The sequence below is a fragment of the Cydia splendana genome, chromosome 8 (genome assembly GCF_910591565.1).
Source record: "Cydia splendana chromosome 8, ilCydSple1.2, whole genome shotgun sequence".
NCBI classification, from domain to species: Eukaryota; Metazoa; Arthropoda; class Insecta; order Lepidoptera; family Tortricidae; genus Cydia; species Cydia splendana.
In genome coordinates, this window is record NC_085967.1 from 19,879,222 (window position 1) to 19,898,231 (window position 19,010).

The following is a 19,010-nucleotide window of genomic DNA, read 5'->3' on the forward strand; positions in this document are numbered from 1 at the left end:
ACTTAACCTTGATATTGATAGATATAATACCGCAGTCACAGAATAATGGATAGTACTAGGTACAGAAGGTTCACTCTCTATTCTCTAATAAAACGCGTCTATTACCGACAGATATGGCCGCAAGGTGGCGCAAGCGCGAGCAGGCGTCCGTTTCGTAGCGGTGCGCGGCAACTACTACTGCTAGACACCAAAATTGGTGTGGACCGCATGTACTTGTAGCGACGCGACGAAATCGCGGACTGAGCCATGTCTGCCGCAGTGCAGACCCAGCCTACAAATTAATGGTATCATTTGTAGACCTAAAGCCATATTACACACCTGTATCTGCACTTCAAAGCCATCACTCGCGTCAGCACTGCCCTTAGCCAGCAGATACGTGCACACCCCCTCGAACTCGTACTCTCTGCCGTCGAAGGTGGTCACATGCGAGTCGCCCCACGCGGAGCAGATGCCTGGGCACTGCAGGTCGGTGCAGTTCCAGTTGCCGTTTGTGCATTTACTGTGGAATTAATTAAAAACAAACTGTTCATATTTAGTCAATCTACGTACTTTATACAGGGTGACCTTAGCCATTGGACAAACCCTGAAATCCCACGTAGGGTTACTTCTCAGAAATGCTCTAACGGTAATATTTTTTTAATTAGAACACAAGATAAAAAAATTAACTATCAAACAAAAGTTATTTCCAATAATCGACAACAAAAATAAATATACTGTATTAATCAAGTATTAATTATTGGCAGTGCTTTTGACAACTTGTTTGAAAATGTGCGGCAATGATGACATTTGTCAAAAGTCAGAATCTTATTAATGTCATAAATAAAAAAGATAATCAAAACGGTCGAAGGTTTCATACTATTTATTACCTCAGGAGCAACTAACGCATACAGATTGCTCCAAAGTAAAAAAGTCGTAATTTGTTAATTTCTTCGTAACCGCTACACCGATTGTTATGATACTTTGTATACTGGTTCTAAATACCCTAATGCATATGTACACTTCGGCTTTGTCCAATGGCTAGGGACACCCTGTATAGGTGCCTACATACAGATGTAGTGCATAATTGTTTTCTATCATATTTTCTCGAAAACGTTCGTATTTGTCATGTTACTTCAGTCAACCTAAGTACTTTTTGTATCGAGACTGACTGAAATAGCAAGACACGTTCGTACGTTTCCGTGAAAATACGATGGAAAATAACTATGCACAACATCTGCAACTTGTAACAACTGGATGTATCCACCATAGGTAGTGAGTTGTGACGTAAAATACAATGATTCACTTGACTAGGTAACAAATTATGATTAGCTCTCAAGAAAACTGTATAAACACAAAGATATCTCAATAACCCAAGAACTTATCGCCGTAAATATTCAATATACCTACGACCGTTTATATGTCTATTAGATACGTATAACGGTTCCAGATTTACATAATATTTAAATACATCATTTGCGACTCAGATAAAGGAGCAGACAGATAAATCCGCGAGTAAACATAACGACTTTGAGAACACTATCTAAAACAACGTTAGATATTGTAGCAGGGACCTTAATTACTTATCTAATAATATTTTATGATGATTAACATACCTATATTTAATTGTATTATTGCATATCGTCACTACTTTGAAATTGTACTGCTACTCAATGTTAAAACTCAGTAGGTACCTCTGTACGCATCCCGTACATAGGTAGTTACCACATTTTTTTGATTGACAGAACTAGGTACCAGTTTTTTTCAAAGTAGTCACGATATTTGTATGATTTACGTAAGCATGTAAGGTAAACGTACTAGTGCTCGACATGCTAATGCCCAATAGATGACACCTTGTTGTCACCTCTATTGATAATTGACTTAAGTTTCAAGATGACATGTACTGGGACCGCGTCGAGCACCAGTACGTTTACCTTATAGGGTTTGGCAGTGTATGACAGGACATATGTACATAACCTTTGACCCTCTTTTTATATATTTTTCCTAATCAGAATCATTAGAAATATTGAGCGTCAAGGAGGCTTTAACTCTTCACCCTGACTATTTTGTGCTAAATTAACCTAGTAATAAGTTTTTGGCAAAAATTTCATTTTTGGTACAAGTTTTTATCGCCGACTGTACTTTTCATAAGACTGACAACTAATACTCATCGAGACAATTCTAAAAACCCCTAATACAATTATGTTGCGTTGTTTCATCACATAGTTCCTATGGCCACCTCCTGTCTCCATCATCAGATCAGCTCGTTGGTACCATAAAATTGCATTGTCATCCGATTTATACATGCAAAATTTCAGCTCAATCGGAAACCGGGAAGTGGATCAAATTTAACTTGCAAGATTTGATTACAGACAGACAGACAACGGTCAGGTGAAACTAAATAAAAGCTTGTAAAAATGTGTTCTATTATAAATAACCTGGGGCCGATTGCATAACAAACTACAACTAATATTACAAGCGGAACTCCTTTTCTAATTTCACTTATTAAATAAGGAGTTCCGCTTGTAATATTAGTTGTAGTTTGTTATGCAATCGGCCCCTGATTGATTTGTAGTTATTCACACTAAAAATAGTATAGCTTTGACTTTATGAAAAATAAGGTAATAAAATAATATTATAACTATGAGAGGTCATTATTTCATACATAATTCAATATATACCTAAGCAATATTGTGTCCTTATTGACAAACAAACATGCTACGCATTACAACCAGTGCAAAAGTGAAAGGTACTTTACGCACATTCCATGGAGCATTTCGCGTTCAGCTCCAAAAGGTTTCAAGCCACCATTCGCTACATTGCACTTTCACCACACATTCAAATTACATAATATCTATTATTCAAAAACTGAAAAATTCATTTTACTTATCTATATGGAGTATTTTATGTAAGAAAGTGCGAATGGTCGTAAAGTGGTGTGATATTTCGAATGAGATATCAACCGGGGGCGTAGCTCAGATGGTAGAGCGCTCGCTTAGCATGCGAGAGGTACGGGGATCGATACCCCGCGCCTCCAAAGGGTTAACTTTTTATTTTAACAAAATTATAATATCCTCAGGTGACCACCAAATATCACTAATTATAAAAAAAAATAAACAAAAATTTTCCTTATTTTGGTTCTAGCACAGTTTACTATGGCTCTTAACTTGTGATAATAATTAGAATTAGTGAGTTTTGGTTGGCATCTCACGATAATATATATTAGTGCCCAGATCGGAGTGGTATTTTGAAATATTTTCACCTCCTATTTCTACTCTACATAGCTACGTCATACATATGTATAAGTAGGTTAGTGAGTATCTATGTGGCGGTGGTTAACACTAATTAACACACCTTGTACTTATAAATTTTGGTTGGTACCGACATGATTTTAAATAAATAAAATATCCCCGGTTGCAACATAACCTTTATTCTCAAGACTAGCGACCCGCTCCGCCCCGGCTTCGCACGGGTTAACAAATTATGCACCTAAACCTTCCTCAAGAATCACTCTATTCATAGGTGAAAACCGCATGAAAATCCGTTCAGTAGTTCTAGAGTTTCTCGCGAACATACAAACAGACAGCCGCGGCGGGGGACTTTGTTTTATAAGGTGTAAGTATTGATTTTGCGCAGTCATAAAAATAATAAATAAATATTATAAGACATTCTTTGATGTCACAGATTGACTAAGTCCCACAGTAAGCTCAAGAAGGCTTGTGTTGCGAGTACTCAGACAACGATATATATAATATACATACATATAAATGCTTAAATACATAGAAAACAACCATGACTCAGGAACAAATATCTGTGTCATCACACAGATAAATGCCCTTACTGGGATTCGAACCCAGGACCATCGGCTTCACAGGTAGGGTCACTACCCACTAGGCCAGACCGGTCGTCAAAATAACAGTAAACATTACCATTTGTTGCATTCCTCCTGCATGTCATGTCCGTCAGGGAAGCTCCGCCCGCCGTGGTGGCAGGGGCACTCCGTCGCGAGTACACACTTATTGCTACTAGCATCTAACACGTATCCCTTCTTGCATTGGCAACCTGGCCGACACTCTTTGGTGGTTGTGGATGGGGGTAGGTGCATGTTCTGAAGAAAAAGTATGAAATTAAATAAAATGATTAAGAAGTTGTTAATTTAACTAAATGTCCCACATTAAACTTAGCGCACCAACGCAAGTGCTGTGTATAGGCAACTTTGAATCCTTGGAGCACAATTCACCTTGAATGTCACCGGTTCGGCGACTTAACAAGTAGTAAAAACTCCATTTGGTTGACTGCTGAACTGTCAACGCGGAGATCTTCGGCTGGAGGATAGTTTTGGAGTCTGAACTCTAAATCCTTGACAGTAAAGATCTGTTTAACTTGCACGTGAGTGGTTCGGCGACTCCACAAACAAGTAGTGAACTCCATATGGCTGGCAGCTGAGCAGTTACTTATCCCAGATCCTTAACGAAGACGTAGTCCTGAAGCGTGAACTCTATGTCCTTGGGCACAAAGCTCTATTTACTTTACACGTCAGAGGCTCGCTGGTCTGAGAAGTCCTGTAGTCTGATATGGTAATGTACATAAAGCCCAATTTACCTTGCATGTCAGCGGCTCGGCGACCTCACAAGTAGTGAACTCCATGTGACTGGCAGCACTGCAGTTGCTGCGAAGATCTTCTGCCGGCGGATAGTTCTGTATGTCGTAAGGCGTGGCTGGCACGCACTCCCATCGTGCGCCGACGCATGTGCTAAAAAATGTCGTAATTGAAAAATATTTTGATCCCACCCCACCATCATGATTTTGTACTTTTTTTCTTATGCATAATTTTTGTGAGTATAAAGTGGGTTCTTGGTTTAAAATGTAGACTTTTAAATCTGGTCGGTTAAACGGTTAAGTAAATCAGAAAAAAAAACATAAAAAACTAATTCATATCACGTGGAAAACGATAAGTAAGTGTAAAAGGAATGACGTTTACGTTTGCGAATAAAAATCTTACCAAAGTTCCCTCTCTCTGCGTCCAGCTCTGACTTCTTTGTATCCGGAATCGAACTGCATACCCTTATGGAAGCAGGGACACAGGCCCACTGGCACACAAACATTGTTGCTGTCCACAACCTGCACGACATCAATAGAACATTTAACAGAGCATAAGAAACATTAATTAGGTATAAACTTTATTTTAACAGTATTAAGGATTTTAATACCAAAACTTCCGTGAGACACAGACATATTAAATATATTAAAAACGGGTCACTCACGTATTTTAAGTCGAAAGTCCCGTTTTTAATATATTTAATATAGTATTAAGGATAAAGAAATTTTCAACAAATTCCTCAACACAGCATGGTTTATATTGTTTGCATTCCAACAAGGCAATGTCCCACGTGCGTTGACAGTCAGCACATACGGTGTATTCTTGCTATACCATGTCAACATACCCGACAAACGAGACAAGCGCAGCTGTCAACTCATGGTTCAAACTTTAAATGGGGTTGGCAACTGTCAGAGGTTTGCATAGATGGCGCCATCATAGCCCCTTTATCTATGAGATTTGGCTTAAAGGGCAGGGCATAAAATTCCATAAAAAAAACCAAAACCTTGACACTATTCTAGGGATTGACAGGGCAAGCTATGCTGGCGCCATCTACTAAATACTTCGACCGGCCAACCCCATTGCCTCAAGACAGTGCGTCATTCGTACACGTGTATTGTCAGAAACTAACGTATACCCTCAGTAATCAAGGTGATTGCTATAAGTATACACTTGTTGATAAACCACAACATACCTGACCAACGGGGCAGGCGCAGCCCTCCACGCAGCATGGCTTGCATTGCCCGCGCACTGACAGCGCCACGTCCGAGCAAGTTCGTTGGCAGCTGTCAGCACATACGGTGTATTCTTGTCCGCCGGTACACGACAGTTCTGTTTAAAAAAAATGCAATCGTTAGTAATGTGATAATAGTAACCGACGTAATATAAAGCGGACTGTATCTATACAGACTATTCAGGAAAAAGCTTGGAATCGGCCAGTTGGACAATTCTAGTCTTCGACCGTCATTGTGAAAAGCTATTGGCGCAGTGGATAGAATGGTCAACCGGTACATCATCTCACACAAAGGCTTATACTCTCGTACAGAGACCCTTTTCATGATACCCATATCTCTTACTAGCGTACTGCCCGCTTCGCACGGATTAGCAAATTATACACCTAAACCTTCCTCAAGAATCACTCTATTCAGTAGTTTTTGAGTTTATCGCGAACATATACATAGTGTTTTTACCACAGGAACTTTGCAGCGCTAGATAAAAAGTAGTTTTTAAAAATCAGTATGTGACAACACCACAGAAAATGGATTAAAGAGTCTTGATACTTGTGAAATTTCTACAATATTTACCGTCTATGAAAAATTTAAGCTGTGCATTTATGGTTAAATACATTTAATTCCAACAATATATGTCACTATTAATATGGATACATATACTAAATGTTGATAAATAATATTGGGAGATTTGGGAGAGTATGACATTTGGCTTCATCAAAATGATTGAGCTTTTGTAATATCCGCGACGGCCTAGCGGTAAATAGGTACAGAGAGCCTACCGCAAACACCGAAGTTCGCAAATTGCGAGCATCTTTCTCTTTTACTCCCATTAAGGCGTAATTATATTGAAAAAGAAATTGCCCGCAATTCGTGAACTTCGGATTTCGGAAAAACGAAATGAACCATTAAAAGAATAAACATACATTCGAAATAAATTTAAGCTTTAACTAGTAGGCACCCATGGCGTAAGCATTAAGCATGGAGGTTGTGGGTTAGAGGACTTCGATCTCAAAACCCAGCTCGAATGGGTTTCTCGAAATGTTAGAGGAAGTTCATAAGGTAATAGTATGCCTATACCTATTAGGTGTGTTCCAATTGCTGTGAAACCTTAGTCTAAACCAATATTATAATAAAGTAACTATTTATGTAATAGATATGGTGCAAGTATTAAAATGCTTCATTCCACTTACCCGTCATCAACTCAAAATTTTGTAAACATTGTCGTTTTTGAGCTTGAATCGCCTAGCGCTGATTTTTTACTAGTGTAAAATTATTCGTCATGCGGAAAAGTAATTCCCGCACGCCGATTTTGTAAGGTTTCACCATGTTTTTCCCGTTCATCACAAAACACAACAAATATTTAAACGATTTTGACAAACACATACCATAGAGAATGACGTTTACTGACTGCTAAAAAACATTCGCTGTCAAATTATTGCGCTGCAAAGTTTCTGTGGTCGAACTATACACACACACAGACAGACGCGGCAGGGGACTTTGTTTTATAAGGTATAACTTAAAAGAGGCTCACGTGTGTATTTGTAGTTATACATACCGCATTCTTTAACGTTGTATCTCCACTGTATCTCCACTCCGCTCTTGGCGCACGCCATAGCGTAATCTCCGAGGATGGGGCACAGACACTTGGACGCGTCGCCGGCGCACGCACACATGTCGTACACGCACTCGTCGTAGTACGGGTCCACTGACACGTGCCAGTGGCAGGCTGTAAAATAAATGCGTTAATTTATATAGACGTTGTCGGTCCTCTTGAGTTTCGTCCTAACGTAACCTACCTAAAGCGTATTCATCCTTACTTGTCCTATCATGTATACGAGTACAAACACTTCTCGAAGGCATTATAATTTTGTTGTCTGGAATTACTCAGTAATCAACACTTAAAATGTTGTTGTGTACTTAAAGAAACTCACAAAGTATTGAAATCAACCAAATAACCACTGAAAAATATAATTTCTAATAAGATTTTCATCAATAACGAACGGATCACCTTTAACACATCTGACATTACGATGTCTAGATTTTCTATGGATTTGACGTTTGTTTGTTTACATTAGTGGCTGCCAACCTTTTAGCAGCCAATAAGGGCCACATAGTAATTAACGAAGTGGGCCGCACTTTGTTCATATTTATGACTTTATCAGACATAGTCGTTTGCCAATATTACATACAAAATAGCCAGGGAGGCTCGCGAGCCGCAAGTGAGAGGTTCTCGAGCCGCATGCGGCCCGCGGGCCGCCTGGTGCCGACCGCTGGTTTACATGATAAGCCACGTAACGATGAATACACTTCATAGAACCATTTAATTTACGTCTCAAGAGCTTAATAACAACGCTTACGTTCAAAATATCTTGCTCTTCAACTTGCTACAATACTTCTCAGCCGACTCTTTATTCTGAACATTAGTCTTGCACGGATGCTCTGGCTCCTTCACGTCCACATCGGTACAAAATTCCCTGGTCTTCTGTTGCTTATTACCAAATACCCGAGACTTTACCAACTTCATGGACGAATAGAACAAGAAGACTGACAATAAAACTAAATTTCCGTTCAAAAATGGCGCTGAATATTGTGCGCAAAGCATGACGATGACTGGCTGGAGCACCTTAAGCGGAAAATCTTCATCGTGCTCTGCCACCTACGGACTCGCGTTTTGTGTGCGATCGATGTGGCAAGAAATGCCGCGCTGCTATAGGAGTTTATAGCCATCAACGGCGATGCGGGACCCCATAAACACACAAGCGCCGCAACAAGCATCTACAACAGATGATGTGGCCAATGATGTCGGTCCTCTTGATTTTCGTCCTAACCTAACCTACCTAAAGAAACATTTAATTTGTGTCTCAAGAGCTAACAACACTTACGTTCAAATAACTTGCTCTTCAACTTGCTGCAATACTTCTCAGCTGACTCCTTATTCTGAACATTAGTTTTGCACGGATGCTCTGGCTCCTTCACGTCTACATCGGTACAAAGTTCCCTGGTCTTCCATTTGTTGGCGAACGCGAGAGCGGTCTGCTCGACGTCGCCCTCTGGTGTGAGGAAATCGTCTTTTTGGTTCAGGTTGAAGGTGCCGCAGAGACCCTGTGAGATAAAGATATTATTTTTTAATAAGTATCGGCATAATGACGTCTAAAGTATGTCATCAATGAAGGAACAATATGTTTGTATTTGTATCAGTTGAGTGAGAATTCTAAACAGCAGAGGGAATTTTTCAAAGAACTGTAAATTAATTTTGTATCAAGCAGAAACGTCTGCGATCGATGATGTTGAATGATATTGATTTTTTGTAAGATTGACATCACCAAATAGATTTACCTTAGTTTTATCGTGGAACGTTGGTGGCACATCGACAAAAACTCTAGTGTTGCCATCCCACCACAGATCTATTCCATTTGGAAGTTGCACTGAAAAAAATAACTCTTATTATTATTTTCTCTATTAAAGTGTAGGCATGTACAAATTTTTAACCTTATAAATGACAGGGCCTTATTTTTAACATTTTTTTTTTCACAGTAGACAGCAAAAGATGTTCACACACACACACACTTTACTGAAGGATCAGTTAGCTAGATCAATTCGCATTTGTAAGCTCTTGTTTCCTAGGATAGGGGGCGTGCATGAACTATAGAAGCAGCATAGGAGCGGTCAGATTTTTGGCGCGAGGCGTAAATGTGACATTTATGCTTCCGATGTAGCCCACAAGATGGCAGAACCTACTATGCACAAGGAAACGTACCTACGAGAACGGTAGAATATAGTAGCACTTGCTTTGGCAATGTAGGTACATGTACACATATGTTTCCGATTCAGACCCTCCAACGCGCACGGTCCCTATAGCGGCGCCGTCATATAGCGGCCGTCTCCATACAAAATAGGTACATACTACTCAACCATATTTAGCCGTATTATTTTGTATGGAGACGGTCGCTATCTTAGGAACTTTGCTTGAACAGAGCTTTAGGTATACCGTACACCCAAGGTCAACTGTGTCACTGTAACATACCAATAAGGAAAAGCGACGAAGCAGCTCTAATCAACACGTCTCCAACGTGCACGGGTAACGACGCCACTTCCTTCCCGTTGACTAGCACCAAGCCTCCTTGCTTGAGGTGCAGGTCCAGTCCGTGGTACTTGAGGTTGACGGCTTTCGTGCAGGACGGCTTGCCTTCGCCCGTGAAAGGGGTTAGGTTCATTTCCTGAGGACAATTATTATGTTGAGTGCATGTAATTCTGACAAGAAAATGAAAAAAGTAATGTGTACAATGTGTGTGTGTGTGTGCGTGTGTGTGTGTGTGTGTGTGTGTGTGTGTGTGTATGTATATGTGTGTGCATGAGTGTGTGTATTCACTCATTTGGAATAATAACAAAATCTAGTAAGGTTGACGAAATATAAAGTGAGCCGATCTCCCGAACAAGTTGGAACAAGATCGACGCACTTTATATTTCGTCAACTTTACCTACAGGCGAAAATATTAAACTGAATACAGTGTTGTATCTTCCTTGAAGGGTAACTAGGAATTTGTGGTTGTACAGTCAGCAGCAGAAGTTGCTAAGCGGGCGAGGTGTTCAAAATTACCTTGACACGGTCTTATTCTCTTAACAATAAAAGATCATTTTGAACACCTGGCCCGCTTAGCAACTTCTGCTGTTCACTGTACCATTAGGTCCATTAGGACTACTTGACTCTCCGCCTATGAGCAGCGAGGCGGCGACTCAAGCATTATACGTTTCCAGCTTCAATTGGTATCAGTAGAGAATGATGATCTTTACTCTTTACCTCACTAATACTGCCAGCACATGCCACATTCTCCACTTCAACCGTAACATTTTCGGCCTGGAGGAGCGTATAAGTGCAGTGCCCCATGAAATCGTAACGTAGTCCGTCAAAGGTGGTGTAGTGAGGGTCGCCGACGGCGCCGCAGCGGGCCCCGCATGGTACAGCTGTACAGGTCCATTCGCCGGCTTGGCATGTGCTGAAAAATGAAATATTTACATCAAATACTTAACTACTAAATGCAGTAAGAAGACAGCACGGTAAGCACTTTACACATGGACTCTGGTGTCTCTCCTTTACAGAAACCTATAGCAACAGTGTTATGCTCTGGTTTCCTAGCATAGCGGTGCCGTCATATAGCGGCCGTCTTCATACAAATACTACGACATCCATATTTAGCCGTATTATTTAGTATGGAGACGGCCGCTATATGACGGCACCGCTATCCTAGGAAAACCGATCTTTAGTCCGAAAAGATTGTAAGTTTCAAGAATGCCTAGTTAGCTGAACTCCGTATAGAATTCAGCAGAACAGGATCCTTTTAGTAGCCCCGCAGTATAGCTGGTATATTAATTTCAATACTAAAAACTAGGGTCTATAAGAGCTGTAGACCTCGAACTCCCATGCCATGTCTTCGCCATTTTGAAAAAAAATCCATGTGATTATCAAACTTGATTACAGAATTTTAAGAGAATCGCTTTTAAAATGCGACTTGTACCTAGTGTTTTTCTAAGTAAGTAAGTAAACACTTTATTGGACGAAAAGAAAGGAATATTGGTTACATCAGATAAAACATAAATGTGTAGTACAAAGGGGAACTCATCCCTAAGAGGGATCTCTTCCAGTTAACCTTTATATACCTAAAGGAGTAATTAAAAGTTGTACCTAGTGTTTTTCTAGTGTCTCTCCTCTCAGTGTTCGCTAGGCAGCCGGACATATAAAAGTATTTTTACTCAAGCTGAAACGAAGATGTTTGCGCTTGCCTGGTCAATAAGTCTTCACACAGGATAAAATTAATTACTTTAAGAGAAGTGTGAACAGACTTGACTCACCAAGTATTACAATCCTTTTTCACCGTCTTCCCAGGCTTGAAGCTCTTATTCCTCAGCCGACAAGGGCACTGTTCTTTGGGCACACACTTGCCAGCTTCTAGAAGTAGCCCTTCGGGACAGAAGCAGCCCTCCACGCAGGTTTTAGCGTCGGGCGGGGAGGGGTTGGGGAACTGACAGCTGGGCTGGACGTCGGGGCCGCAGGATTTGTAGATCTTACCTTCCGCGCATTTCATTGCTGTAAGGAAGTTTATGAATTATATCTAGAGGTATGTGTGTGTGGCGGACAAGGTTTTAGCACAGTATTATAAAACAATACAGACATTCGACGATGCCGTCTAGACAGGGCAATCGTGCGGGGTGCGAGGAGTGGCTCGCGCACCAGAGCTGCATACATCGCCATTGTTAGTAGCTTGGTACTATTTACAGGGCTAGCGTGTTTTATTTGAAATGTTTGTGATTTTTGGGCAGTTGTGTAAAAGTCTGTGACAACCATACTGTGTTCTTGTGTGGTGTCGGCATTAAAGCAAACTTCAAAGGCGTCGGTCCACTGTTAGGTTTTACTTTTACATTGATATTTCATATTATTCTTTAGGAGCAGCCGTTATCGTTTAAAATATGACCTCTAGTTACATATACAGTGTGGAAAGATAAGTCGGGCCCTGGAGGGAAACTACCTTAAATCCTTAAGCTGGCTCATTTTACTTAAAGGAGACATTCCTTTATTTTTAAAAAGAAACAAAACTGCATTTAAATATTTTTCTTTTTTTCTTCAATTTGACTTGTCTAAAAAAATCTTGGGTACTAAATATTAGATTTTATGGATATTTTATACGACAGACGAGTGTAAGACCTAATGTTTCTTGGAGAAATATTATCATTAACATTAACTGTATCGACTAGTAGAATAAAATTGCGAGTGTTTATTTTTTGGAATTTTTTGTCGGTTCGAGTCCCGGGCGAGGCAAGCGAGTTTTAGAAAATCTTTGAATGCAGTTTTGGTCCTTTTTAAAAATAAAGGAATGTCTCCTTTAAATAAAATGAGCCAGCTTAAGGATTTAAGGTAGTTTCCCTCCAGGGCCCGACTTATCTTTCCACACTGTACCTATTACTTGAAATTTAATTTTTTTAAGTTCACCCACTCACTACGGCGGCGATAAGACCGCCAGTTGTTACCTCTATTGTCTTTGTTTATGTTGCTGTACATTTATTGTAAACTACGAATATGTGAGGTGTGCAATATAGAGTATTGTATTGTACGGTGGTAAGTGTCAAAATAAAGAAAGCATACTTACGGCATGTCTCAGCATCTCTCCAGTCTTTCATCTCCTTGACACCCAGTCGTTGGCACTCCTTCGCGTACACGGACACCGTGTTGCATGCACAGTCCTCCGGACCTAATTAAAAATAAATTTATCACAATAGGGAATATTAGGCAAAGCTCTGCGTAGATGGCACCACTAGCACATACAGTAAACAAACCTCATTGACATCATCCATGACACATCATGTGTCACTAGGTCAATCACATGGCCTACCGTGAAACACGACAATCGAAAGTTCGGTTTCTGCCTCTCTATCACTTTTGCTTATTCGATCGATAGAGAGGCAGATATAGTAGTTTGTGTTACAAGGGATCAAAATGATATATTTCCGTCAAGGGCGTACATTGAATCCTGAATGAAGCGATGGATTCTACAATAGAATCCCGAACGTAGTGAGGGATTCTAAAGTAGAATCCTGAGCGTAATGAGGGATTCAAGTGTTAACGTTCAAGACGAAATAATTTTGATACCGTGTGACACATACTGCTTTTCACATCAACTATGAGGAAAATGAAAAAATCTTAGTGTTGACACAATCTGATTCTTAAACAATGTGCAAAAAAATGTAAAAATAGTGTGCTAGAACAGAAAAGTGTTACTTTGATCCCTCCTAGCAGGGAAGAAAAAGCCCTTTTCCGAATAGGTGGTGTGAAAAAGAAATTTCGATTTTCGCGTTTCGCGGTAGGTCGCCTGTAAACAAACTGCCTTGGTGCATCAATGTCATAGTGAAAATTAACCAAAGTGAAAACTTGTCAAAAAGCTGTTTAAGGCCTAGTAATCCTAGTATATATAAGTTACTCTATGGTTTACTAAACAAATTAGTGCTGCACTCTGGCGGCAGAACATTGCAGTAGTACTCCCTATTAATCAAATACAAATGCATTTATTTCATTACTTTTATACACCTGTTCAAGTCAAATTCGTATATTCGTATACAATATTTTTAAAAGAGGTTCTAAAGTGGACTTTAATCAACTTACTTAAGCCGGATGTGCAAGCGCAGTAGTCCCACACACATGTTTCGAGCAACTGAGTCACGTCCATTACCTAAAAAAAGGTTTAAATTTACAATTATCATTTCACTGTGTTTTTTTTTCTTCAAAAATTTAACCTGCGTATATACAGTTATTATACGGAAATTTTGTTTGTTTATATTAAAAATAATAGTATTTTATACAATCGTGATATAATAGAGAGCTTTTCAGTCGAGTGCCGTGTTTAGGTAACGAAGTGAGGTTGCCTAAGTGAGGTACGAGATTGAAAAGCTTGATTTATATCACTATTGTATACAATACTTTTTCTACGAGTCAACAAAAATAATACTTTAAACTAGTAGAATCATACAAACAAACCAAACTAAAAGTATACAGCTAAGATACGCGAGCAGCCGCGATACCTTCATACTAATACGCGCCCCGGCCGCCGCGGCCCGGCGGGCTGGTCAACGACACCTTCTCGTAACTCATGAGGCCCTGGTACTTGCTCCACGCTAAATTTAATTTTTAGACAGTTGTTTTCTCGATTTTGGCCACCGTAGCCTATGGAGACTAACAAGCAACGCTAAGTGGTTTTCGTAGTCTATGGATGTTGCTATATTAAGGGTGTCACATGCGCGTTTCTGACTTATGAAGAAATTGTTTCTACTATACAACCTAAAATAAATAATTAATTTGAACTATGGTTTTGTTTCGTCCTCTTGATCGCGGTGACCTGTGATTGGTCAATTTCATTATAGTTGACTAAACTGTATCGAAATGAATATTATAGTTGAGTTGGGAGCCCATACATTAAAAATACCCAATTGCAGATTGGTATAAGAAATCTTAATTCAAGAATTACAGTCGACGAGTAGAAAAAGATAGTTTATTTTTCAAATAGGAATTATGAACGTCAAATAAAGCTACACCCGCTCTAACCCTACACCTCTGCCCGATAAGATTTTATTCCCTCAATTCCTCAATTGTAATCACATCTAAAGAACTTCACATTACAGCAGCCAGCAAGTAACAAAATGGGCTAAGTGTTCAAATTGATTGTGCTTTATGTTAAAATAATAGCCGCGACATGTCGGTACTCTGTATTTCGCTTAGATCACCATGTCACAGGCTTAAGCCTAGTGTGGGGATCACTGAGTGCCTCTCTTGTAATATTAATTTATGAAATAAATATATTTTGATTTTTTTGATCAGTACCTACAACAAACAAGACTTTATTATCCAAAGAATAAGAGAGTGCGATGATAATTTTGAACATCTCACCGTTTAACTACAGCTGCTGTGGAAGGTGCTCACAAATATTTGAACACGGCTCTATTGTCAAGGCGTTAGAGTGCGTGTTCAGATGATTGTGAACACCAGGGCGCTCCGATATATCTGGTGGCGACTGTACATATAGTCTGTATCTTTAGGTACTTAAATAAAAGTAAACAAAATCTACCCTCAAATGGCTCCTTAAACATTACATGATCAAATAATGTAGGTTAAAGTCAAGTCGTTCAGTGACAGATCCAGGCGGTTTTGTATTTGGTTGGTTAACCAATAATTGTTATAACTACCCTAAAATTTACAAATTATTTGTTTACTTTTATTTAAATACCCAGAGATACAGACATTAGATCAGGAACTTACGCTAGAGCATTTCCTGAACTTTTCCTTGACGAACACGTTGGTGCAGAACAGCTGCGCTTTCCTCAGCTCCTCTTGAGTCTTGCTCGCGCATGCGTTCGGCTCCGACGGCGAACTGTCGCATATATCTGTGAATCAATGCAACTATTAGTTTTATCCTTTTAAGGTCTACAATACAAGAGAAATTGGCAGTTGAATATGAAATCTATAGTGTTAGAATAGTACATTTCGATGCTAGTGCGGAAGGTATGTCATTACTTCACGAGTACCGAGATATTTTGCCACGAGCCGCAGGCGAGTGGCAAGACTCGGGACGAGTGAAGAATGACATTTCCGCACGTGTATCGAACGACGTTTTTTAATACAGTTGCGAAAAAATAAGTAAAACATTGTTAATCGTACACTAAACAAAAGTGGTAACAGTGACAGCTCGCTTAGACGTCGTCTTTAAGTATATTATATCTATGGGCGTTTGGCAGCTATTCCGTTCCATTCAGACAACTTATTAAGAACGGAATTTTCAATATTCAATATTAAAAAATAAACGTGTTATAATGATGAAGAGGTAAGTATTAAATATGAAATATGTATATTTTTCACATTCTTACATTAACAGTAGGTTTTTATGCTGATTACGACGTTTAAAGGAAACGAATATTAACACTCATCAATAAGTAGTCGTGAATTGGAACAAGTATAAATTTAAAAAAATTGGAAAAGTAAAAAGCACTAGTTCGAGATAACCAACATTCCGCACGCTAAACAGCTACGTAAAGTAGCACTTTTTGAGCAACTGTATTAAAAAAAAGGTTTCTTTTGCCTTTAACTCGAAGGAAACAAGAGTAACTAATTTGAGTAGGAAGAGCCGGCAAAACGGCGTTCACGGCGGTGGTATTGACAATGATGCCTCTCAGGGTGGCGGAAAAAGTTCCTAAAATCATAATTCGCAGGTTTCCCATTCGTAAAAATTATAAAAGCGTACATTTCTTACCTATACCAAACAAAACCTAATGCTCTGAATCCATGAAAATTCCTCGTAAAAGTTTGCAATAATCGAAATTAAACTTTCGTGAGACATATTTTAAATATTTAGATCGCAACGGATACACTCACCTCTATTGAAGACGGACCCCCTAGGGGACCGAAACATGTCGCCAATAGCGACTAAAAATACTAGTCAGTGTAGTGATCTAAACATCATGAAAATTCCTTTGAAAACGTTTATTGCGACAGTTGTACCTACAGTTTGTCACTTCGGTGCAGTTACCTTTGACAGACTCTTTAAGCGCTGGTAGCCTAGCGCTAGCGCCAATGAGTTTTTCGGAACTTATGTACGAAATATCGTTTGATATTTACCAGTCGGTCGCTTTTCGGTGAAGGAAAACATCGTGAGGAAACCGGACTAATCCCAATAAGGCCTAGTTTCCCCTATGGGTTGGAAGGTCAGATGGCAGTCGCTTTCGTAAAAACTAATGCCAACGTCAAATCATGGGATTGGTTGTCAAGCGGACCCGAGGCTCCCATGAGCCGTGGCAAAATGCCGGGATAACGCCAGGAAGAAGAAGAACCTTTGACAGACTCTTTGAAACTCACCCCCAATTTTCTTGATCTGCCAGGATGAAGCCAGCACGGATTTAGTCTTAGCGATGGTGCCTTCTTTAGTTGTGAAGTCGTTCTCTGGATTGCCGTCTAGTCGGCCGCAGAGACCTTGGGTGTTGTTCCATAGAAGAACAGAGCCTTCAACTACTACTACGTTCTGAAATCAAAATAATGGGAGTAGCGGTAATTTCTTTTTATAGGCCCCGTGCATGAGCTATAGGGGGCAGCATAGGAGCCGTCAGATTTTTGGCGTGAGGCGTAAATGTGTCGTTTATGCTTCTGATGTAGCCCACAAGATGGCAGACCCTCCAACGCGCACGGTCCCTATAGAGAATTTTTTATGACCAAAAATACCGTCAATCAAGTAGCTTGTGTGACACTCCTTGACGACTTGGTGACTTTGACAAAACATAACCCCCCAGCAAAGAGACGCGAATGTCCAGCAGTGAAGTAAGGATCGGGATCGGAGGGCCTACCGCGAACACCGAAGTACTGAAATTGCGGGCATCGAGTGACATAGAAAGATGCCCGCAAGTTGCGAACTTCGGTGTTCGCGGTAGGCCCCCAGACTCTTCTGAAAGAGTAGTAGCTTACATTAGTGTCCCATTTGATGACAACGCCGACAGCGTCCAGATTCACAACGACGTAGTCGCCCGGCATGGAGACGCGAATGCCCGGCAGCGAGGCAGGGATCGGGATCAGCCGGCGCGTACTACGAAACAGCACAGTGCCTTCTTCTTCTGAAAATACAATAGGAAAGTTGACATATTTTTAATGAAATCTAGTCGAATGGAACAATCTATTATAGGATTCCACATATGATACTCGCACAATGAAATAAGTAATAACTGTCTATTAAGTAGGTAGTGAAAAACACCCAACTTGAAACTTAGAAAAGGGCGCAAAATTAAAATTTTCTATGGGAAGACAACTATTCGCGCCTGCATTTTTTAAATTTGCCGCCTTTTTCTACTGACAAGGTTGATGTGACAGAGTATATATATTATACTCTTCCTAAATCTGGTCAGTATAAAATACTTGCCTCCAGCGGACAACACGTAGGGCTTCTCTTCCAAGTAGATGGTCAGCTCCAGAGGACAGTAGTCTTTCCTCTGACACGTGCCCTGCTTCACCGCCACCGTGAATTCGTGCTCCTTCGCGTCTTGCACTAGGATGTGTTGGCATGGGGACGCGAAGCTGAAAGATTAGTTTTTTATCTTATTTAGATAGATAGATAGATAAACCATTTATTCGCTTGCCACAATACACACATGTTGACAAAAAATAGAAACAATAACAATACGAAAATAAAAATAAAATAAAGAACAAGAAGCATAAATAAGAGGTAGTTTTGCTGTGTGCGTTGCAGCAAAACAAAAGGGTTCTGGCTCAGTAATACGCTCCACTCTTTCGGGTGAAGCACTTATAATTCTGCTAGAACCCAGATGACGAACTGATTATCGATGTACAAAAAATAAAAATATACAAAAATAATTAGAAACTTGCCTATTAAATATTAAAAAAGTGTCGTAGTATGGATTATGTATTTATTTTACCTATAAGCCAGACATCTTATGATTAAGTCGTCTAAAAGATAAGTTTTCATCACATATATATTTTTAGTTTGGCATGCCATTTCCGTCAGTAGAAAACGGCAGCAAATTTAAAAAAAAATATAGGTTTTTTCCACCCATAGTCACAGTCACAGGCATGTGACTATGGAGGATGATTGGATAAAAAAAACTGTAAGTAGGCGTAAACATTTACAGTGACATGAAAAATACATAGCAACATTTATAATATAACCTTTCAA

General features: G+C 39.8%; 1 protein-coding gene and 1 non-coding gene across 2 annotated transcripts in view; one reads left to right on the forward strand and one right to left on the reverse strand.

The window, feature by feature from the left end:
• The window catches only part of LOC134793098 (hemocytin), a 98,763-nt gene that overhangs the window by 63,178 nt on the left and 16,575 nt on the right, over positions 1-19,010 (reverse strand). Inside the window, exons 10-26 of the mRNA XM_063764623.1 lie at positions 18,240-18,394; positions 17,792-17,943; positions 17,192-17,354; positions 15,602-15,726; positions 13,955-14,021; positions 12,945-13,046; positions 11,653-11,887; positions 10,604-10,799; positions 9,830-10,022; positions 9,142-9,230; positions 8,688-8,907; positions 7,361-7,531; positions 5,769-5,905; positions 4,979-5,097; positions 4,579-4,729; positions 3,906-4,084; positions 319-499 (exon numbers count right to left, since the gene is read on the reverse strand). Coding sequence (XP_063620693.1) covers positions 319-499; positions 3,906-4,084; positions 4,579-4,729; positions 4,979-5,097; positions 5,769-5,905; positions 7,361-7,531; positions 8,688-8,907; positions 9,142-9,230; positions 9,830-10,022; positions 10,604-10,799; positions 11,653-11,887; positions 12,945-13,046; positions 13,955-14,021; positions 15,602-15,726; positions 17,192-17,354; positions 17,792-17,943; positions 18,240-18,394 — 2,635 coding nt within the window. The remainder of the gene's footprint in view (positions 1-318; positions 500-3,905; positions 4,085-4,578; positions 4,730-4,978; positions 5,098-5,768; positions 5,906-7,360; positions 7,532-8,687; positions 8,908-9,141; positions 9,231-9,829; positions 10,023-10,603; positions 10,800-11,652; positions 11,888-12,944; positions 13,047-13,954; positions 14,022-15,601; positions 15,727-17,191; positions 17,355-17,791; positions 17,944-18,239; positions 18,395-19,010) is intronic.
• Trnaa-agc (transfer RNA alanine (anticodon AGC)) lies at positions 2,941-3,013 on the forward strand. Its single transcript has one exon. It is a non-coding gene; the product is annotated as a tRNA-Ala (tRNA).